At 56.8% G+C, this 21,849-nt stretch overlaps 6 protein-coding genes across 6 annotated transcripts; 2 read left to right on the forward strand and 4 right to left on the reverse strand.

Moving 5' to 3' along the window:
- Positions 1-1,268: 1,268 nt before the first annotated feature.
- Positions 1,269-2,807, reverse strand: SPBR_05882 (3-hydroxyisobutyryl-CoA hydrolase; the record flags this gene model as incomplete). The annotated part of the gene is made up of 1 exon (XM_040764145.1): positions 1,269-2,807. The coding sequence occupies one exon, from the start codon at positions 2,805-2,807 to the stop codon at positions 1,269-1,271; it is 1,539 nt and encodes a 512-aa protein (XP_040622404.1).
- A 748-nt stretch (positions 2,808-3,555) lies between these two features.
- Positions 3,556-5,373, reverse strand: SPBR_05772 (dihydroxyacetone kinase; the record flags this gene model as incomplete). Its single annotated transcript, XM_040764035.1, has 1 exon — positions 3,556-5,373. The coding sequence occupies one exon, from the start codon at positions 5,371-5,373 to the stop codon at positions 3,556-3,558; it is 1,818 nt and encodes a 605-aa protein (XP_040622405.1).
- Positions 5,374-6,339: 966 nt separating this feature from the next.
- Positions 6,340-7,783, reverse strand: SPBR_05909 (mannan endo-1,6-alpha-mannosidase; the record flags this gene model as incomplete). The annotated part of the gene is made up of 2 exons (XM_040764172.1): positions 6,340-7,631; positions 7,696-7,783. The coding sequence occupies 2 exons, from the start codon at positions 7,781-7,783 to the stop codon at positions 6,340-6,342; spliced, it is 1,380 nt and encodes a 459-aa protein (XP_040622406.1).
- Positions 7,784-9,883: 2,100 nt separating this feature from the next.
- SPBR_06181 (uncharacterized protein) lies at positions 9,884-10,587 on the reverse strand (the record flags this gene model as incomplete). Its single annotated transcript, XM_040764443.1, has 2 exons — positions 9,884-10,470; positions 10,575-10,587. 2 exons carry the CDS (start codon positions 10,585-10,587, stop codon positions 9,884-9,886), a joined length of 600 nt encoding a protein of 199 aa, XP_040622407.1.
- Positions 10,588-11,276: 689 nt separating this feature from the next.
- SPBR_05609 (uncharacterized protein) lies at positions 11,277-14,003 on the forward strand (the record flags this gene model as incomplete). Its single annotated transcript, XM_040763872.1, has 1 exon — positions 11,277-14,003. One exon carries the CDS (start codon positions 11,277-11,279, stop codon positions 14,001-14,003), a length of 2,727 nt encoding a protein of 908 aa, XP_040622408.1.
- A 4,281-nt stretch (positions 14,004-18,284) lies between these two features.
- SPBR_05904 (mediator of RNA polymerase 2 transcription subunit 19) lies at positions 18,285-19,736 on the forward strand (the record flags this gene model as incomplete). Its single annotated transcript, XM_040764167.1, has 3 exons — positions 18,285-18,705; positions 18,888-19,564; positions 19,659-19,736. 3 exons carry the CDS (start codon positions 18,285-18,287, stop codon positions 19,734-19,736), a joined length of 1,176 nt encoding a protein of 391 aa, XP_040622409.1.
- Positions 19,737-21,849: the final 2,113 nt, after the last annotated feature.

The following is a 21,849-nucleotide window of genomic DNA, read 5'->3' on the forward strand; positions in this document are numbered from 1 at the left end:
CCTGTCGGTGGCTGGCGAATCATGGCTCGAGCTTCGAGGAGGCAGAGAGAAAGAGCAAACGAAGTGCGAAACTCGCTCTTTCCCCAGCCAAAACGGCACTTCGTCTTTTCCTTCCAAGAGGTGTCCAAAACCGAGGCGACCGGGGGGGTGAATGCAACTTGGCAAGGACACGAACAAGGAGCAAACAAAGAGGGAAAAGGATGTATTTCGCTCGTGGCCCTTGACGGAGGGGGCCGGGCATGGTATTTATACTCCCGGCGTCAGATCGCTGCGTTGTGCACGCCTTCCTCGTGCAACACTTCCCGATGCCGTTGGGTCTTTCCGTTTTTGGGATGTTGTTCATGCCTGGTCCTTCTTGCCTCCCATCCTCCCATCTTGTCTCATCGTTCGATGTCTCCCAACTCGGCCAGCCGCTCCTTCTCGGGTATGGCGCTTTCTGTGTACTTGCCTGTTGAGTCCTTTCGTTGCATGACTGTACAGTTTGAGTCCCCCAACCCATCTCCATCCTTACGACGCACTGTCTCACCCCACCTTTGCACACATTTGCTCCTGCCCCCCTTACACCGTCGATGCTGTTCGTTCGGATTACGCAGCCCGTGATCTCCGTAAACACCGATGGTAGTTGCCCACCGCTCGTGCCTTCCGACTTCTCCCCCACTTGCACCACACCACAGTAAAAAAAAAATGACGCTCTGATTTGCCGCCATTTTGCTCGCCCTATAGCCAACATCCAACGATGAGACTTTGTGATGCAAGCAGCCAACCCGATGATTTTTAGGCAACCGCCACCCCCGCTGTTCCCCCTTTCACCGCTTTTCGCCGCCATCTTGCCTTCTGTGACCCCAACAAACTGCCACACCGCACTGAATAAAAAAAAGAAGGCGCGATGCAGCCGTTCCCGACCGCCCACTTTCCCAAAACGACCATTTCGCCAATCACATAACACGATTTCGCGACGCTGGAGAAAAACGTGACTGCCACCTACGAGGCTGGCAAACTGCACATACATCCATTGAGCCACCCATTTTAAAAGTGAGGCTGAAACTGGACACAAATTGATAGGAAGTGACGATTTCACAGAACTCGCATCTCACGTACGTCGATTGTTTGCCCACCAACATGTGTGTTTTCTTCCACATCCTGTCGTGTTTTGTGATTGAATCTTTTTTTTTTTGTACAAGAGATCTATGCTCGCATTTTACTGTTCGTTGTGCATCACAAAATCCCCCGTCCTATTTGTGCACCTATGCATGCCTCTGTATGCGGTTTTATGCCTCGTCCAGCCAGACGGCCTCGCCCCGCTCGCCCTTGGTCGTCTTGCGCTCGATAATCTCCGTGACGACCTCCTTGACGCCCTGCTTGCCGCGGTACTGGCCGACAATCTGGTTGATGATCTCGCGCTGCGACTTGACGCCGTCGTTGACGAGCGCAGCCACGTGCGCCTCGCTCGGCAGGCCAATGTTGAGCTCGCCGTAGGGCCGCTCGCGGTAGTCGCGGGCGTTGAGCAGCCGCAGCGCGGGCGGGTCCTCGGCGCTCCGGTCGGGGGCAAAGTAGGGCTCCGTCAGGTTGTCCGACGCGGCAACGTCGTCGAGCGTCGACGGCTTCCACGCGGGGCGGCCCTTGTCCTTGCGGATCAGCAGCGACGAGACACCCTCGGTGAAGTCGGGCTGGCGCATGAAGCGCGACGCAATCAGGTGCTCGCGCTGGAACGTCTCGGCAATGCTCCAGCGGCCGCCGATGCGCATCTGGCGCAGGCTGACGTGCACGGCCGTGGGCGAGCGGTGCTGCAGCGTCTTGAGCGTCTTGGCGGCCCACGTGCGCGTGGCCTCGCCGGCCGCAGCGCCGGCCTCGCTCGCGCTCGCCCCCTCCCCCTCCAGGGGCGCCGACGCCTCGGCCTGCAGAGCCGCGACAATGTCGTTGACGCTGTCGTGGCCAAAGCAGCGGTCGATGGCGTTGCGCAGGCTGCCGGCCAGCAGAATGGGCTGGTCCCGGGGCAGGCCCGTGGTGAACTCCTCGATGGTGGCGTTGATGGTGGCGAGGCGCGTCTCGACGGGGTCGTAGTCGTGGAAGCGCAGCTCGGCCAGGCGTGCCTCGAGGCCGGGCAGGCTGGTGGAGTGCAGGTAGTGCGTGGCCAGGCCGGCGTAGAACACGTTGGCGCCCGTCAGGCGCTCGCTGGTCAGGGCCAGGTAGGTGCCGACGGCGCCCGGCAGGCGCGGCAAAAAGAACGAGCCGCCGACGTCCGGGAAGAAGCCAATGTTGGTCTCGGGCATGGCAAACACGGTACGCTCCGTGGCAATGCGGAAGGGCGCGTGGATGCTGAGGCCGACGCCGCCGCCCATTGTGATGCCGTCCATGAAGGCGACGTAGGGCTTGTCGTAGGTGGCAATCAGGTGGTCGAGCTTGTACTCGAGGGCAAAGTAGTCGGCCGACCACTGCTGGCCCTCGAGGCCGCGCTGGTTGGCCTCGGCCAGGGCCGTGACGTCGCCGCCGGCACAAAAGGCCTTGTCGCCCGCGCCCTTCATCACAATGATGTTGGCCATGTCCGACTTGGCCCACTCCTGCAGGCGGGGGCCGATCTTGCGGATCATGGACGCGTTGAGCGAGTTGTACTTGCGCGGCCGGTTCAGCTCGATCGTGCGCAGGCCGTACAGGCTGGTGAACAGCACATCCTCGGGCTCGTCGCCCGGCTGCTCCTTCCAGAGCCGGTCCGACACATCAGTCGCCGCAGAGACCGGTGCCGAGGCAACCGTCGCCATGGTGCGGGCAGAGGGCGACGCCGGCGCCAGGATCTTGGCACGAAGCGGCATAGAAGAGGACGAGAGGGAGGACTGGCGTGAGGAGAGGGACGCGGAGCGGAGGGAGGACGATGGGGAGGACGAGGAGGACGAGATAGACGAGAGTGTCGTCAACGTGCGGCAGGCAGTGGCTGTAGGGCCAGCGCGGCGGAAAAGCGTCCGGGACAACATGGGCTCAGGGTATCGGTGGACAATCGACAGGTGGTAGACGAGACGACAAGACGAGATGTCAAAACGAGATTCTTCGAGTCGTCTCCCGTCTTCAGTCTTCAGACCGTCGGGGCAATTCGCACTTCGCAGTTCGCAATTGGCGCTTGCAGCAGCTGCCTGGTCGTAGAGGGCGTCGCTCTCGCTGGTGAGTTATAGCGAGGATCAGCGTGGGTGCCGAGCGTCGCGTGCGTGGGTTGTGTCGGCAATAGTTTTCCCTCGGCCACTGACGTGGAGCATCCAGAGCCGCTGGCACTGGATGGCCGAAGAAAAAGCTTCACCCGAGGTCGTGGGACCCACCTGACAGAGCTTGGGCCAATGGGGTTTTATACAGTGCGAAATACGTATGCACCACGTATTGTTACTGTTTATTTACACTGTACGTCTCATTCACCTACCTCCTTTCTCCTTTGATTTTCCAACGTGAACCGGTCGACGTAAATGTTTCTAATCATCATGTTGATTTTGTTTCTTTCCCTTAATTTGTGGTTTTATCCTTCACATGGCGGGCTAAACAATCTGTATAAAATACACTGGACATCATCCCCCAGCCTCACTCTGCCAGCCCTTCAAAGAAGCAGGCCAGGCCCCATGCACCTGGGTCAGGCACCTTCTCGAAGCCGCTGCCGCCGACGTATACCGTGCGGCCCAGGCTGGCCTTCATGCCCTTGGTGTGCTCGGCACCCGCGCGCGACGCCGCCGCAGCATCGGCCACCGAGCTGCCCGACGCGGCCAGCTTGTCGACAAACGGGTAGAGAGCATCGACGAGGGTGCGGTCGCCGGGGCGGGCGGGCGTGTACCGCGAAAGCGTGTCGCAGCTATGGCGCAGAGCGGCCGCCCAGTCGGGCGCCGTCGAGCCCGATGCCGCCGCAGACTGCTGGCGCAGCGCGTGCACGAGCGCGTTGAGGAAGATGGCGTAGAGCGCGCCCGACGTGCCGTCCATGGAGCGCTCGACGACGGGGACGATGCCGGCCACGTCTGCCACCACGTCGCCCGTCAGCGGCGCGGATGACAGGTGCTCGAGGATGGCCTCGGCGCCGCGCTTCATGCCCGTGCCGCAGTCGCCATCGCCAACCACCGTGTCGTACTGCGTAATCTCCGGCTCCGCCGCAATCACGCGCTGCAGGCCGCGCTGCAGGGCTCGGCTGTATGCCGCGCCGTCCGCCTTGAGGTTGCTGGGCGCCGTGCCGGAGGCCGCGTCCACCGCAGCAGCCGATGCAGCCGACGCAGCCGATGCCTTGTCGTCCGGTGTCGCCTTGGCGGCCGCGTCCCAGGTTGCGGCCGGGATGGGTGACGACCAGCCCGTGGCCTCGGCCGGGTCATCGAGCAGCTGCAGCAGGGACGGCACGTCGGCGCCCAGGCCCGTGTCACGCGGCACCTTGAGCAGGCTGATGCTGAAGCCTAGGCCGTTGAGGCTTGTCATGTACGTGCCGCTCAGCACGCGCCGCGGGCGCAGCTTGTAGTCGTCGCGCAGCTGCTCGACCACCTCGGCTGCTATGCCGCCCATCTCGAGCACGCTGACGGCACCCAGGTTGTTGACGAGCAGCACCACGTCCTCGCCCTCGCCAATCGACGCAAACGCCCGGTCGCTGTCCTTGGCGTCCAGCAGCTGCCGCAGCATCGTGCGCACCAACGCCGGCAGCGCCAGGCCCTTGGCCCGCTCCGAGCCGGGCTCGTTGTGGATGCCCATGCCAATCTCCACCTCGTCCGCCGCCAGCGCGTCGTCTGCCGTGTCCGTCACCGACCGGCCCGGCACGTGCACATGCTCCAGGCTGGCGCCCACGCTCACGAGGTTGTCGGCCACCAGCTGGGCGACGCCCGCGACCTTGTCGAGGGCAAAGCCGCGCGCTGCCAGCGCGCCGCTGATCTTGTGCACGAGCACCGTGCCCGCAATGCCGCGACGGCCGACCTTGCCCGCCTTGGCCCGGCCCACGCCCACGTCGTCGCCCACGACCACCATGCGGACGGGCACGCCCGCGGCGCGTGCCTTCTCGACAGCCATGCCAAAGTTGAGCACGTCGCCCGTGTAGTTCATGACCGTCACGAGGACGCCGGCGTTGTGGCCGGCGGCGGCCGAACGCGAGGCGAGCAGCGTGATGGCCGTGCGGATCTGCTCGGCGGACGGCGAGGCAAAGATGGTGCCTGCAACGGCACCCGTCAGCAGGCCCGGGCCGACCATGGCGCCGAAGCTGGGCTCATGGCCGGAGCCGCCGCCCGAGACAATGGAGACATTGGGCGAGGTGGCACGCTCGTAGAGGATCTTGTTGGCCTCGTCGAGGGCGACGGCCGGGTTGGCGTAAGTGACCGAGCGCAGGCCGGCGTGGACGAGGGCCGTCGGGTCGTTGACAAAGTGCTTGGCGAGGGAAGCCATGGTAAAGTGAGTTGTAGTACCCTAAGAACTGTAAGAGACTGTAGGGAAACTGTAAAATTGGCGTGAGTATAGTGACTCCAGGCGATCTCGCGATGTGTTGAAAGAAGGGGAGGAGACGGCCTACAAAATTAAAGGCGGAAGAAAGATGGACGAGACAAGACGAGAAGAAACAGGACAGAAAACGAAGCGAAAAGGGCCGGCTTCGGGGATGACAAGGGAGACGAAGAACGCAGCCCACGATAAATGCACAGGAGTATGACAATCCACACTGCGGAGCTATCGTGCCGGAATGACTTCATTCGGGAACATGGCACTGCCTGAAGCTCACCTTCGGACCACGAGGAAGCTACGACCTGCAGAGCTTGGGGCACTGCGCAGGGCCAGGCACTATGTGGGCGGGGGTGGGGTACCGCTGATGGTGTTCTGTGTCTTGGGAAGGAGCGACAGGCTCCAGACGTTAGGTGTTTTTTATTTTGTGGTGCGGAGTAGCCAGACTGGGGAAGAATGCCACCAAGGAAAGAGCGACCTGCAGCGTGAGCTTTCCGTTAGCAGCACGCTGGGTCACGCAAGTCGCACCGGGGGAAAGACGCTTGGGCGGAAAACGGAATAGTTTTCGGGGGAGGAGCGACCAAGCGAGCGCCAAAACACCGAAACGACCGAACAAAATGGGGAAGGAACACCGAAAGACCGAATATCTAGGGTCCCGACGAGGCCGATTTTATGTCGATGGAATGATGGTACAACGAATTACCACGTACGATATCGGACAATGCCATCGGAGAAAGAGAGCAACATGTAATACAGAAAGAAGTCGATTGATATTTCCTAACGCCGTCGCCATGCTGAGGGAATCAATCCCTGGTCATAAAAAGCAAATATCCGGTCTTATGTCACCGTTTCTGCCTTTGTGGGCTGCTCGCACCAAACAACTTGCTAGACTTCACGTCCCCACATCCAGAACACCCCCTATTTCAACACAAACACACTGCCGCCCAAAATCGAAAAGACAATTGCCGTCGTCGCAAAGCCCGCGGCCACGCGGTCACCCGTCGTGATGGGCTTCAGCGTCAGCGCCGTCGACGGCTTGGTGCCGGCGTTGGGGTTGCCCACCGACGTGCCGCCCGACGACGACGTCACCGCCGCCGCCGTCGTGGGGTGCACCAAGGAATACATGAGCGCCGACAGCGCGTTCATCTGCTCGCCCACGCCCACCAGCCCGTCGAACCCGCCCGTCGTCCACTTGAAACCGCACGCCGTGCCGGCCATGCCTTTGAACCCAGACGCGGGCGACCCCGTGCACGCCAGCGCCGCGGCAGCCGCGTTGGCCTGCAGCAGCGGCGTGACGGTCGGGAACAGGTACGGAGCCATCTGCGCAGCGCCTGAGAGCCAGCGCAGCATGTAGCCTTTGAAGCTCTGCTGGTCGTTGTCGCACAGCTGCACCGTCTCGCAGGCCTGCTCCACGAGAATGTTGCTGCCGTTTGTAAAGAAGTGGCCCGTGGTCGCCGCCAGCAGGCTGTCGAGGCGTGTCTTCCACGTGGCCGAGTCCTCGGTGATGTTGTACATGATGGCCGCGCCGTGCAAAAAGATGCCGGCGTTGTACGACCACTGGAAGGTGTCCGGGTTCGTGCAGTTCTGTGGCGAGTCGGTGGCGCCGTCCAAGATCCGGTAGTCGGACGTGATCAGACCGACGCCCGTCTCCCAGTCCCAAATCTTCTCTGCCCAGTCGGCATACGTCTGGTTGCCCGTGTACCGGGCCAGGCGCGCGGCAATGTTGAAGAAACAGCCGTTGGCAATCGAGTTCTTGTAGTCGAAGCCGTTGTTGAACTGGAAGATTTGCCAGCGCAGGCCGCCGTTGCACGTCGTCGTGTCCCAGCGTGTGGCATACTGGTTAAACACGGCCTGGGCCAGCGCGAGCCACTGCGGCTTGTCGGATGGCGGGTTGGGGTAGTTGTTCTCGGCGGCCGACATGGCAGCCATGCCCCAGAAACCCTGGTCGTCGTTGCCTTCGGTCCGTGTCTGGTTGATGGGCATGTAGTCGTTGTTGTCGCCCACCTGGTGCAGCATGGCCTCTGTGGTGATGTTGTTGTACGTATCGTCACCCGTCAGGAACCAGTAGTCGATGAGCGTGCCGAACATGGCGCCGGCTTCCCACCAGAAGTACGGCGAGGGCAGGTTGCCTGGCGTATCGCCTGTGTTGTTGCCGGTATAGTACTTGACGAGACCGTAGGCCACGGTGCTGGCAGCCTCTTTGACGGAATCTACCTTGTTAGAGACGCCCAGTAGACCGTTAGGCTGTGCATATGTCACCTAAGGACGACTTACTGGTATCAGAGAGCGTGACCTGCAGGGCATTTGCTGCTTGGGACAGCAGGCAGGTAGCCCCTGCTATGCGGAGGGTAGAGAACCGCATGATGTGAGTTGGGAGTGTCAAGGTAAAGGTATAAGTCGCTAAGAAAAATCGACAACAGCAAAGAAGAGAACCGGTCGGAGAAGAAACAAAGTCTCGTCCAGGAGCGAGGAAAAGAAAATAGTCAAAGATGATATCAACAATGAAGGGATACCGGCCGATATATGGTAAAAGATAAAACTCGTCAGTGGCGAAGTTGCGGCGTCGAATGGCTCGTGTTTTGTAGGAGGCTCCGAGATACGAGAGCTGGACAATATGACCAGCAAATTAAAGACGTTGGAAGACACACTGAAAGCAATCCAAAGAGGCTCAGCCAAGAAAGAAACAAAGGGACTATAAAGAAAAGCGAAGCGTAGAGTAGAGAGATCCTGTTGCCAGTTAAAGTAAAAGAGTCGAAAGAAAAGGGGGAGAACTCGGAGAAAATCAAAGAAACTGTTGTGAAAAGATGTGAATAAGAATGTGAAAATGGAAAACAAAAAAGCCAACTGGGGCGTCGTCTCACACTTGGCGAGGAAAAGAATAGACAAAAAGGCAATGAGAAGCGAACAAAAATAACCAAAACTGAGGGCGATGATGAAGAAGACGGATGAACAAAAAGAAAGGGAGAAGAAGAGAGACAAGAGACGATCAAGAAAATCAGAAAAGAAACCAAACAAGCCAAACACACAAACACCCAAAGAGGAGGCACCCACGACACCCGCGACTTGCCAGCCCTGGACCAAACGCCTCCCCCGGCCACCCGCTGGCCTGGCCTTGCGTCTGGGCCCTGCACCGAGTATCACACAGCGCGCGTGCTGCAGTCTGGCTGGCCATTCGTGGTTGACCCGTTCTCCGTCGTGGAGGCTGTGTTGGCCGGCAGCCAAACCACCTGAAACACTTTGAGTTGGATGTTAAGCAATGCCCCCCGGTTCGTCGAACAAAAGGGGTCCGTCCATGTCTGCGACGCTCGCTAGACAAGGCAACGTGTTGGCATGTTGGTCGTATTCCATGCTCTTTGTCCTCTTCTTCACTCACTTAATTTGATTTTGAGTCTTGTGTGTTTTGTCTGGTATTTCTGTCATCTCGTCTCCTGCGCACCTTCCCACATTGTCCCTTTGTTGAATTGACGCCGAAAAGGGAAAGGGCCAACCTGCCCTGGTTAAAGGCCGCCATCGCCCGCCAGCCCCCTGGTCTCACATTCAGTGACACATCGACAGCCAATCAACCCTCTTGGAATGCGCTGTAACACTGCCGCCGCCACTCGCTGCGCCCAAAGACCGAGACCAATGGCGCTTCTGCCATCTCGCACCAAGTAACACATCTCGTATGCTCTCACTCGTCATGGTCTACGTTTGCCTCTTCATCTTCAGGTCGTGGTCGGCCGTACCGCGTTTCTGCCCGGTTGCCAACAGTACAATGTTGACGGTGACATATCCCTGTCTATTTTCGATAACGGTGCAAATAGCTCTCCGTGTACAATATACCCCGCATATTCCTAGATGCACAGCATTAAATATAAGTACCTTTACAAGACACTGCTTCACAAATCAACCACGGTTTCGGATATGGTCCCAGCCTCTCGATCTCGCTCTCGCCTCGCCCAAACGGCCACTGCTGCTGGTTTTGCATAACAGCTGATCCCTGGCGATCCGAGACGTGGAATGGCGGAAGGATGTACCTTAATTACAAAAATATCTCTGCCACTGCAGCGTGCCATTTTGTCAGCATTGATTCTACTGTTATTCTGGCCCTTTTGTTTTCGCTGACTTGGCACCGCCATCCGAACACTCCGTCATGTGAGCTGTAAGACAAAGTCAGGCGCATGGGCGTCAGTCGACTTTTGTTAAGTGTGCCATTCGTGAACTTCGTGTGATATCGGTTCTATATCGAGAACAGCATATGCAGTGTCAAACGACCCCAAAATCCAAATGAAAATGGGTGCTCTTGCCAACGTGGTGGCCATAGAGTCCTCGCCGATTTTCCGCTTTTGTATAAACCGAAACAAAAACGCCACATAACGCCGAGACCAAAAGACCAAACGACCAAATACGATATGCCGACAACAAGAGACGAGCCGTCATTAAAGACACCAAGAGAGTGCAGAGACTGTGGTCAAACAGTTGGTCACAGAATGTCGTCGTCGTTGGCCAGCGCGGCCAGTGGCACCGACGCCGGGATCGACTGCGCGGCCGTTGCCTCGTCCATGTTTGCGTCCAGGCCCTCGTCGTCGTCACCGTAGAACGCACGCACCGCCTCATCACCACTGTCAACGTCTTCGAAGCCGTCGTCCTCGTCCTCGTCGTCATCGTCACCGCTGGCGAGCGCGCCAAACATGCCCAGCTGCTGCTTCTTCTTGCCGGCCAAGCCTACCTCGCGCTCCGCCGCCTTATTGATCTCCGTCCACTCCTTGCTCCGGCTCTGGATCGTCCGTGCGCTCGACTTGCTGCGCTGCACCTTTTGCGCGGTGCGCTCCATCACCGCCGCCGCCATGTCCAGGCCGCGCTCCTGCCGTCGCCGTGCCTTGGCGCTCAGCACGGCCTTGCGGCCCTGCTTCTTGACCCGCTTCGAGACACCCGCCGCTTGGTGAATGCCCAGGATTGACGGCCGGAAGTCGACCGATGTTTGCGGCGGCTTGGCGTTCTTCAGCGACTTGTCGAGGTCGATGCCCGGCGAGGTAGCCCGACGGGCTTCGCGGGAGTGTTTTGAGGGAGCTGGAGTGGCGGAGTGGCGTTAGAAGAAAGAAATATCTTGTAGAAATCAGACACGTCCTACGGAGACGAGCAGAGCAAATTGTCCCATATCTTCGAGTACACACCTTTTTTGCCCATGTCTTCTGGTTTGCTGGTCGGTATGCTGTGGTTTGTTCACCGACACTGTGATTTTTCTTAGGCGTTCTTGAGCGACGTTTTCTGCCAATTCCAACTTTTTGGTGGGGAAATGGGAGACATAAAAATTCTGCCGTTATCCACCGCCTCCTTATCGCCTCTCCGGCCGTTTTATCAGCGGTCTAATATAGCAGGCGCCCCGTGCCTCGCGATTCCATCACATGCAACGTTGTCGTAATCTGCTTTCTGTCTGTTTGCCTCCCGCCGCCATCGTCGCGTTTACTCGACAAGGAAATACCAGCACCTTTCAGATGCCCGTTGCGCCGCACACCGACATCACGAAAACGACAGTCCACATTCATAGCTGCGGCCAGCATTACAATCGTTTTTCGCTCGCTCCTTCCTCACTCCGACACCGAACACAAGTTCGCGCCTTCCCAACAAGTTTGCGCATCCCCGTCGTCGTCCTCCTTCCCGGCCATGGCCGTTGACCAGGGTGACAACCTGGCTCTTTCCTTTGCTCTTCTTTCTTGACAGGCTCCTTCTTTTATCTCCTTCTCCTTTCAAAGTAGCACGCGTCTCGACCACTCTTGCATGCCTCATCTCCACTGCTGGCCGGTGAACCACCTATTTTGTTACGTCTTGCTCTGCATCTACGCCCATCCCGACAAAGGTCCTGCCACCCAGCCACTATGAATGTACACGACGAGTGGTTCGCGAACTCTGGCGCCCGGTCCGATCACTTCCATGCCCACACCAGCCCGCGCCACGCCCGAACGTCGCCGTCGTCGTCCTTCTACGCCGAGCCGACATTGCTTTGGAACCGTCTCATCGAACCCAGTATCCTTGTGCCCTGTCTCGTTCTTCTCGCATCCATCCTTTTCAGTGCTAGCATCCTCGACGTCGTCGTCGCGACCTTATCCGCATTCATACCCGCCGGTCTCCGCCACCACCTCTGGGACGCCGTCGTCACTGTGGCACCCGCATCAGCGATCTTTGCTATCGACGACTGGCTCAGCCCGTTCCCCGTCCCGCGCCAACCTTTTGACCGCCTTGGCCCTGCCGCGGCCCACGACGCAAAGAGTGCAGCGCTCGCCCGCGTCCTTGGACTTGGCCCTGGCGGCCGGCGGTTCAGCCCCCAAAACAGTGCGAGCGGCAGCAGCAGTGGCGGTGGCGTTGGCGGTGCCGGCGGCTTGCTTGCATCTGTGACGCACGCCGGCAAGACGGGCTTCTCGCGCCTCATGCCCAAACGCAATATGGACCAGCCCGCGGGGCTAGGAAACATTAGCAACTCCTGCTACCAGAACAGTGTCCTGCAAGCGCTCTCCGCCCTCGAGCCGCTGCGCCAGTTTCTCAGCCGGGTCGCCGACGAAGAGGCTGCCGGCCACCTGTCCTCTGTGCCGGCGGCCCACACACTCGACGCATTGGTACGGACACTGTCCACGGAGGCGGGCAACGGCGAGACATTCTGGACGCCACCCGCACTCAAGCGGATGAACACATTCCAACAGCAAGACGCACAGGAATACTTTTGCAAGCTGCTCAGCGAGGTCGAGGAGGAAGTCCAGAAGGCGCTCAAGGCTGTGCGGGCCAAACGGGGCCTCGAGTCCAATCTGAACCTTAACGTGGGTCTAGAAGCGCCGTCCGTCCTGGGCCTCCCACCAAAAGAGCAAGCCAATGAAGAGACCAACGAAGCAACAACGTGCCGCACATCCCCCACGCCAGCGGACAGTACTAACAGCAGCAGCAGCAGCAGCAGCAGCTTGTTCAGCGACGACAGTGGCTACAACAGCGCCTCAACTGCATGGTCCCCCTCCACTGCCTCTCAAGCAGCAGCCATCGCTGCCGCGTTCCGCATTCCACTCGAGGGACTGCTCGCACAGCGGATTGTCTGCCAGTCGTGCGGCTATTCGTCCGGCTTGTCCATGAGCCCCTTTTACTCGATCACGGTCAACCCGGACGTTGGCAGCGCCGAGTATTATCTCGAAGAAACATTGGATAACTTCACGGCTGTCGAGAACATCGAGGGCGTGCAGTGCGCCAGCTGCACCCTGCTCAAATTCCAGCGACTGATCAAGACGCTGATTGAACGCTTCGAGAAGAGCGAAGCCCAAGAGGCGGCGGAGAAAGTGGAGGGTTCAGGGCTGGAAGAAGGGACGACAGTGCCGCGTAAGAGCAACCCGATCCCATACGAACGACTGGCGGCTGTCGAAGCGGCTCTAGAAGACGAGGACTTTGAAGAGAAGACGCTCGCGGACAAGTGTAAGATTCCGGACAAGCAGCGTGTGCAATCCACAAAGTCGCGGCAGGTGGGCATCGCCCGCGCCCCGGCCAGCATTGCCTTTCACATCAACCGCTCGCGCTTCGACGAGCGCACCGGCTACACATTCAAGAATCCAGCGGCGATCCGCTTCCCACTGCGACTCGACCTGGGCCCCTGGTGTCTGGGGAGCGCAGCGTCCGCCGCCTCCCGTCTCAGTATGCTTTCGTCTCCGACCGGCATTGGAAAAGGCCAAGACGCGGAGTCTTCTGAGCCTGGCGACGATGCAGAGCAGTGGCAGCTGCCTGCGCAGTTACCCATGGTGGCCGGGTCACAGCACAATCCAAGGCTCGAAGGCCCGCTCTACGAGCTCCGTGCGGTGATTACACACTACGGCCAACACGAGAACGGCCATTACGTCTGCTACCGGAAGCACCCTGCACGAAAGGAGGATGCGGAACAGCAGCCTCGACAAGCCGCAGACGACACCGATAAGGAGGACCAGGAGGATGCAGCTATGACCGATATGACGGACACGGATAACGACGACAGCCGCAGCAGCCTAGCTGATGACGAAGCAACACTGCGTGCGACATCCGAAGATCTTGTAGACGACGATAAGACGATTGTCGACGACGATGCCCCTGACGGTGGCGACAACAACGCCAGCGCCGACACGTACATGTCCGCCTTCGATGAGGACGAAAGGAAAGACGACGGAGCGTGGTGGCGGCTGAGCGACCAGAACGTGTACCGCTCCGACGAGGCTACCGTGCTGTCGCAGGGCGGCGTGTTTATGCTGTTTTACGACAGGATCGACGCGCGATCCGTCTTCCACCCAGCCGGCAAGAAGAAGCCGCTGTCGAGCCTTTACAGGATGGCCAACGATGTGAACAGTGAAGACACCTTCCATACCTTCCCGGTCCAGGCTGTGGGCGGCCAAAGGAAACAGAGCAGCCCGCCTGCCGCCGACGATCAATCGACCAACAGCAGTGGCGATCGATCATCGGACGAGGACATGAGCGACGAGTCGACCTCGACAGTGGACTCATCTCCATCGTCATCATCGACAGAGGGGCCGCTTACGCCAGACGACGTGTCTGCTAAGAAACCAGTTGATGGCGCGAGAGTAAGGCCGGTGATGGCGGCCGAAGCGTGAACGCGGCCGCAGGCGGCGGGCGATGTCACGTTTGTCTGTTTTCTTTTTTATGGAATATGTTTATGGCAGCAGAATTTTCAGCATTTTGTCTGCACCGCATCAGGGCATCATTATCGTGTCCCCCCAACAAGCGCAGGCGTCTCTGGAGCTCCATCATGGGTTTGGCACGCCGTTTTGTAGTATTTCGTTCTTTGTCTTTTCGTGTGAAGTTGGTGCTTTCACTTTACTTTTATCTGTGTTTATAATCACACAATACAAATACGAATAGCATCATAACATCAGGCGGGAAATATCTCTATATTCATTATCGTCCAACAGTTGTCTTAAACAAAACACCTTGTTCCCTTTCCGGTCCAATTGTCCCCCAAAACGTGGTTGAAGAAGTGCTTGTCGGCGACAAAAAAAAGTTTGGAAAGAAAAAATTCTGCCGCTGTGGATCGTGACGAACTGACGCGTTTAGCGGGCGACACCCAGCTTTTTAGTGGATACCTCCAGGGCGGTCAGAGCTGTCGCCCCAGCGGTTTCGTCGAAAATTTTGCAGCACGCTCTCGCACGGACCAGGCACCAGCAACTATATAACGTCGCCTTGCCCGCCTCTCCTTTCTAAATCTTTCTTTCTTCTTTTTTTTTCCTCATGTCGACAATACTTCAGAGAATCATTTCTATAGTTATTGTCCTCTTCTTGGTTCCTAAAAAGAGCCACAGATCCCAACCGGGTTGATGACTTTTATATCCTCGACTGGCCCAATTTCTTCGCGAAAACGCTTCTTGGGGGTTTAGCCACCCCCATCTTTTGACCCTCGCTCTGCCTGCAAAGGCGGCGGCCCAGGAAGCTCAACAGAGAATGCCGCAGTCTTCGGACGGCGGCCTCTTCTCTGGTTTCCAGGGGCTGTATTCAGAGGGTGGTGATGAGCTATACCCTGGACTGGAGGTCTTGTCTTGCTTTTGCGAGCGCTCTGCCAGGGTGGGTGTCGATGGACGTCTGACCGGCCAACGCTTTTTTTTGTTTCTCTTTTTCATTGTGCTCTTGGGCTTGCCCGCGATGCGAGGAAGAAGTGTTTGGTGTTGCCTGCGATTCAAAGTAGTGAGCGATTGTAAGGATGGATGGAGACGTTGATTTGGGTTCGAGAAAACCGATGCATATTGGATGTGTTAGTAAAGAACTCGCTCCATCGTGACTACCGCAGAAGTGAACCGAATGACTCGTGATCTCGTGATGCGTCGATCGTTCTTGCCACCGGGCGTGTGTCTGTTTAGCGTGACTCAAGTGAACTCCATACCGCGTAAATCACAGTGACTACACGAGAAACGGAAGCTCATTCCATGTCAACCTTACGTCGTCCTCGGTAGGCAGGCACGACCGACGACATGAAGTTTGCTTCCTTCGGCTGCGAATCTTGGATGGGCTAGGCAGACAAGGTCACGTGTCGTACCTTTGTTGTCGTGCAAACGAGCACGGCGCTCACCACTGGACGACCTGCGAAAAAATTTTGCAGGCTCGCACGGACCATTGCGCCCCTGCCCCAGCCTAGCCAGCACTATTTAAATCCCGCCGGGCACCCGCACCCCCCTCCAGCATAGCTGGATTCTTTTCTTCTCTTTTCCTCCTTTCTTCCCTATCCTAGTGCAAGGGCAGTACGCATTCAGTGAGGATTCGTCCGAGAGTGTGTTTTTGCTGGTTGAAAACTATACCTTGACCACTTCTATTGGGCCTCTGGCCCGGTAGGGAATTTTTGGCAAAAACACGTTTCGTCCTCTCGGGGATGGATTCCTTTCTTTTCATTGCAGCCGTTTCTTGACGAAGCGACGCGAGGGAGAGCAAATCACAAGTGGTGAAGGAGAAGGCAGTGTGAGGGCTGAGGACTGCTGCTGACAGCTCGACACGGTGGAATATGCACCACCAATCCCTTCTACGAATCACCGTCAAGAAGCAAAGGCTGCCACCTGCCTGACGGGGCGAAGCAGTCGCGACGTGGCAGACGTGACCGACGCGTCGCAGCCCAACTATAATGAACATCCATCTCACCGCTCTCTATCGATCTACGACAGCTTGGCATTTGGGGTCGCCGCAGTCTTCTTCGGATAACAAGCAATGGGCGGCTCTTCATCTACTGGCTGCGTTTCGACTGGAGCAGTGCTGCTCGGCCTCGGCCTCGGCCTCGGTCTTTGTTTATTCTGGCTTTTCATGAACATCGTGGCTCGCGCAAACGACCACTGCACTACACGCGTAGAAATAACAAAACCTTGTGGGTCGTCGTCTGGTAACACATACAACACCTCTCTCTACATGCAATTCGTGTCATAGACGCACTCCAGTACTGTATCAGCTGACTGCTCATCACAACCGATTTATCACAATCGATTTGCCAACCTCGTCGTGCGCTACTGGATGTGAGATCACGTGCAACTATCAACGCCCTCTGCAATGCATAGTAATTGCTCCGTATCTTACAGACTGCTACCGTTTCATGCACATGTCTCGTCCTCGCGCATTGCCCCGCAACATACGACATAGAGGCACCGCTATTGTAATGCTCGTTACCGTCGCACTCGACGGCTTGTCCTGCACGGTTTCGTCCCAAGATACTGACGCTGTAGTGAGTGGCCAGGCACATGTGCCATTATGCGTCCCAGCTTCCTCAGTCGCTCCTTTGTTGCCTCCGCTGTGTCACTTCGGAAGGCGCCAACGGCAGGCCTCAAAGAGCAAGTAGCGAATCAAGCAATACGACGAACGTCTGCATTTTTCCATAGATAAAGCAGCAAGGCCTCGTTGAGCTGGCCTCGCACGGCGGCGGCAACCATAAAACCTTCTGAATCGCAGCTGTCCCAAGTCACTAAATGCGTAATAAATCGTTGCTGCGACATCTCAGCTAGTACCCGTATCGCTCTGCTCTACAGTTCCACGGGAGGCGTGAGACCGCAGCCTGTAGTGCTGTTTGTTCCTTCCTCAACACCTGCATCGTGCCTGCTTTCTCCGATTGGCTGCGCTGCGTGACGGAGCATCCCTACCGTGCTCATACGGTATTCGCACAGGTCTGGGTACTCCAGTTGCCCACACAACACACGTGCCACTGAAGGTTTCTCTGGCCGTATGACCAACCCAGCGGCACCACGACCCTGCACCAGACACGCCCTGACGCCCTCACGCCCATCCCTCTTCCCTCCGTTCTCTTTCCAGCGCTGTCGCCTCGCTCTTTCTGTCTCGGCTCCCTGTCTGCCCTGTGTGTCTGTTCATACACCCACGCTCACCCCCCCTCCCCCTTCCCTTCAGTACGCTCCTTCCGCCCCGTCTCGCGCTCAGTCCACCGTCCACCACCACCTGCCGCCCGCCTTTCTGCTCTTTCCCCCTGCCAGACAAACCGTCAGGAAGGGCGAAACTTAATCATCACTGACTTCATTTCCCCCTGCCAACTTTTTCCTCTCTCTTCTCCCTCCGACATCTCCAGCCCCGATTTCCTATCGGCCACCGCAGACAACGAGCTCACGCCTTTTCGACATCCTTTTTTGCTCGATCCGCTGACACTGCCGACACCGACCCGACGACTCCGATCGCCTGCTGTTTTCTCGCATCGCTTTTGTTGTGTCGCCACACAGTCTCTCTCCGACGACCATTTCTCACCCTCAGTCCCTCAATCCTTCACTCTCACGATCACGACTTTTACGACCTCCCGGCAATCGAAGACAAAGGGCGACCAGGCCACATTGTCCGTCTCGCTGTCGACTCTTCTTTTTTTTTGCCATCTCTGTCTTGTCAACATACGGCTGCGAACACCGTATTCTTGCGACCTTTTGTTTCATTCGGCATCGGCTTGCCCTCGACTCCCAGCAACGGACATCGCATCACCGTCGCTCCATCCGCCCGCCTCCTTCTGCCTCTCGCGACCCATCCATCGAATCGCGTGCTCTCTCTTTTTCTCGTTTTGATCGCCGTTGGATTCTGAGGCCACCCCGGTGCCTCCCAACCGCTCCCTCTGGCGCTGTTCTGGTAGCCGGCCGTCCGCCTCTCCGGCGTGGCGATTGCGCATCTGTTCGCTCGCGTCGCTCCATCGACCCATCGTCTTCGTCGGGCCTCATCGCCGTATCGCTTTGTGGCTTTGTCGCTCTCGAGTCTTTGAGTCGTTGAGTGTTTGTTTTTGGTGGCAATCAATTCGTCCTTTATTCTGGTCGTTTCGCCCTGCCGTTTCGTTTTCTTTGTTCGTGATTGATTGCGGCTTTGTCGCGTTTCGTTCTCGTGCTCGCCCATCACCACCCGATCCAGGCTCAACAAAAACCTTCACAGCCATGTCCTTCCATCCCCAGACCCCGCAGAGTCCCTCCCAGTTCTCCCCGATCACCTCCGACCCGCTGTCCGGAACGTCAAACGCGTCGGTCGGGACAACTACAAACTCCATCAACACCAACATACACGGCGGCTCCTTCTCGTCCACCTCTGCGTCGGCCGCCACACCATCTACGCTGCCGACGCCTGCACACAGTGTGAACGGCTCCGGCTCCGGCTTTGGCTCCGGCTTTGGTCCTGCCGACGCTGTTCACGGCATGAGCCCCGGCGGCGCCGACTCCCCGCACAAGCGAAAACGACCACTCGACGACACAGGAGACCTCGGCCACGGGTCCAAAAAGGTCCACATGGAGGGCCAGCAGCGACTGGACTTTGAGGCCCTGCACCAAGATGTCGGAGAGAAGTATCTTGTTTGCAATAAGCGTAAGACTTTTCCTTGTCCATTCCTACGCCACCCATCCCCACCATCCCCCCATCCCCACCATGCCCGTACACCCCGTCCTGTCCTTGGCAAGCACGCGTCCCTCTTGGTATGCCTTTACAACATTCAAAGAAAGACCTGTGTTAACGCTGAGCTCTCTTTGTTTCTGCCTCTCGATATACAGCTCATCGACCATCGTTCCCTCCATTGTCGGAAGACCTCTTTGAAATGTTCAACCTGACGAGCATCGCCGCCGAGGTCGCACGAACGCTACCCAACGGTGAGAAGAACGCGATGCGCAAGACATACAAGGGCTACATGAAGAAGCTGGGCGTGTCTGGCCACTTTGAGCCCTTGAAACGGGACGAGGGCGACGAGAGCGATTTCATGCGTCTGATCAGCGAGGCCGACGACTCTTGGCAAGCGCGACAGGTGAAGACAAAGGACATCCACTACGGTTTGCTCGACGACGTCGAGGCCGATTTGCGGCAAGCAATGACCATGAACAAGGGTCCCATTCCCAAGGCCATCTGGGACAGCTCCGTGCTGGGCGACCTCGCGCCGGAGAAGCTTGTGTCCATTGGCGCACGGCCGTCGTCCGTCCGCGGCACAGCGCCCAACACACCGCTTCACCCGGCTGTTGCACGGTCAAAGGTACAGCCGCCGCTTTCCGCGGCTGCCGGCGGTGCTGGCAGTCCGGGCAGCCTGGACACATCACGGCCGCGTCGCGTGAACAAGAAGCGGAGCTACGGCGAGAACAGCTTCGAGGGCTATGGAGAAGGTTTCCCTGACGATGACGGCGGTGACGGCGGCTATTCCACAGGCGACGGCGACGGCCCGAGCCACAAGCGGAGAAAAAAGGTAAGACACTTTGTTTCTTGCCTGTTGGCTACCGGTGCATCCGTGCCTCCAGTGGCGGCCATCATATGAACGTTTTGGCTGACTTTATATTCAGAATGGCACGCCGACTGCCCAGTACAACTCGGCACCTGTGCGGCAGCAGAGCTATGGACCTGGCATGGTCGGCGCCTAAGTAACCAAACCCAAGTACCTGGGATATAGCTTTCTCTTTTCAGATTGGAGGCCGGCACCCGTACACGCCACTGGCGCAAGGGAAGTAGGAAGTTGCCGGCACCGCCCAGCACCTACCGAACACCTTCCGAACCGATCCAGACAGGCCCTCTCCACTTGCAGAGACAAGCAACGCAGAAACATGTGCTGTGCCGTGGTCCAATCGAGGTGTTATTACAACGCGGCCCTAACAGGCACCATACAGGCATGTCTTGGCTGGCATTTACATTTGGGGTCTTGTCCGTGTACAATCCACCTGCAGATACAGCGCTATGACCAGTCGCGCGACTGTGGCAGGTTGCTCTACCTCCGCTTCGCGATGCCGCACCATCCGAACGCCTGTCTACGGACAAGACATCCCTCGGTCATCCTTTCTTGTCCAGTCTTTGTCAGTCACGTGCTGACACTGGCCGACGGTTTCCTCCGTTGCCTATTTGCTTCAAATTTTTCTGTTCTCTTTAATCATTTTCTTGTTTTGGATTTTTCACAGCATGGCGTTGGGGCAAAAAAACTACTCATACCTACCCTACATTACATTTACACTTTTACTTTTCTTTACTTTCAGTCTGGTTTCGTTTTGGCTCACTGCCTCGTTCTTGACGCGGGGGCTTTCGCGCTTTTTTATTCCTACTGTGCTTTATTGTTTACCAGTCATTGTTTATCACGGTGGGCCGTCTCTTGTCTCCTTCGTCTCGACCAATCTACCAGGGAAAGGAGGGACTGGAAAAAGACTTACGAAAGGGTCTGGCTCACGAGTATTATATCTTTTTGTTTTTCGTTTTATGCGTGAATGGTGCGGAGGGACCCTATGGGGAGCAGAAACACACAAAGGAAAAAACACGAGCATACAGCCTTGGGCAAGCAAGACACAACGGTGGCTCAACAGAGACGCAGTGTGATGTGTTTCGGTTCTTTTTAGGGGGGGGGCTGGATGGCCGCTTTCCCCCGACGACGAGGAATGTGAGATCCAAAGCCACAGGCTATATCAATCGAAAGGGGAAATGGAGATTTTGGTTTATTTCTGCCTGTTGTGCTGCCGTGTCATCGTTTATTGTGCTCTTTGTACGGTGCACTGCTTGATGGCCAGAAAGCTCTCTGGTCTTCTTTTTATGGTTCCTTGTTCTCTTGTTCTCCTTTTTTCTCTACTTCACTTGACGACGGGCTTACGCTCCGTCTCGGTGCTGTTCTGGTTCGCTTTTTACAACGGTTCAACAATCGTTCCCTGCTCTATACAGAGAGACAAGGCGAGATATAAATGACTTAAAAAGGTTTCAAACTATGCATTATTGCAAGGTGTCTCCTTACTGTGACAGGTGACAGAATGAGCATGGGTAGAACGATGTAGCTTGTGCGATTGGATGTTTACCAGGCGGTTGCTGTCCTCCAAAGTAAAAAGGGCGTAAACTATTACATCGACTTGATGATGTAGGTCACGGTGTATATCCCTCATAAAATGTTGCATGGATGCTGCGTATGTGTTGGTATTGTCTACGGTTTTGACGTAGTAATAGAATACAATGCGCCCCCTTTTTTGCAAACAAAAAAAGATGACACGAAAAAATCATACGTACGAAAATAAGAAAAAAAAAAAAAGTAAAGTATAAAAATTAAAATCAAAATCAAAACCTACCGACAAAGGCAAAAACACACATTTCAACATCCACAGTTCATGATACTTTACATTGTAAAATGCGGTTGAATGACAAGATGCTGTTGATTGATGTTTTTGTCTTTTCTTTCAGAGGGCGATGATGGTCTGGATTATTGCCGATCTGGGAGGGTCCTATCCAGCAACTGGGGCCTTGGACGTCGATCTCCTATTCCCGGAACAGTAAAGAGCAGTCGAAACATCGTAATCCAAAATAACAGACGGTCGATCAGCACCGTACGAAGTAGAAAGTCTCACTCGGCAGGATGAGCAGCCCAAAAAAAAAAAAAAAAAAAAAAAAAAAAAAAAAAAAAAAAAGAAGATAAAGTAAAATAAAACTTAAAAATTTAATATTGCTAGAAGCGATAACAACTTCACACATTGAACAAGCATTACATAAGTCCACAGCAGGGCAATCAGAACAAAT

The sequence above is a fragment of the Sporothrix brasiliensis genome (genome assembly GCF_000820605.1).
Source record: "Sporothrix brasiliensis 5110 chromosome Unknown Cont15, whole genome shotgun sequence".
NCBI classification, from domain to species: Eukaryota; Fungi; Ascomycota; class Sordariomycetes; order Ophiostomatales; family Ophiostomataceae; genus Sporothrix; species Sporothrix brasiliensis.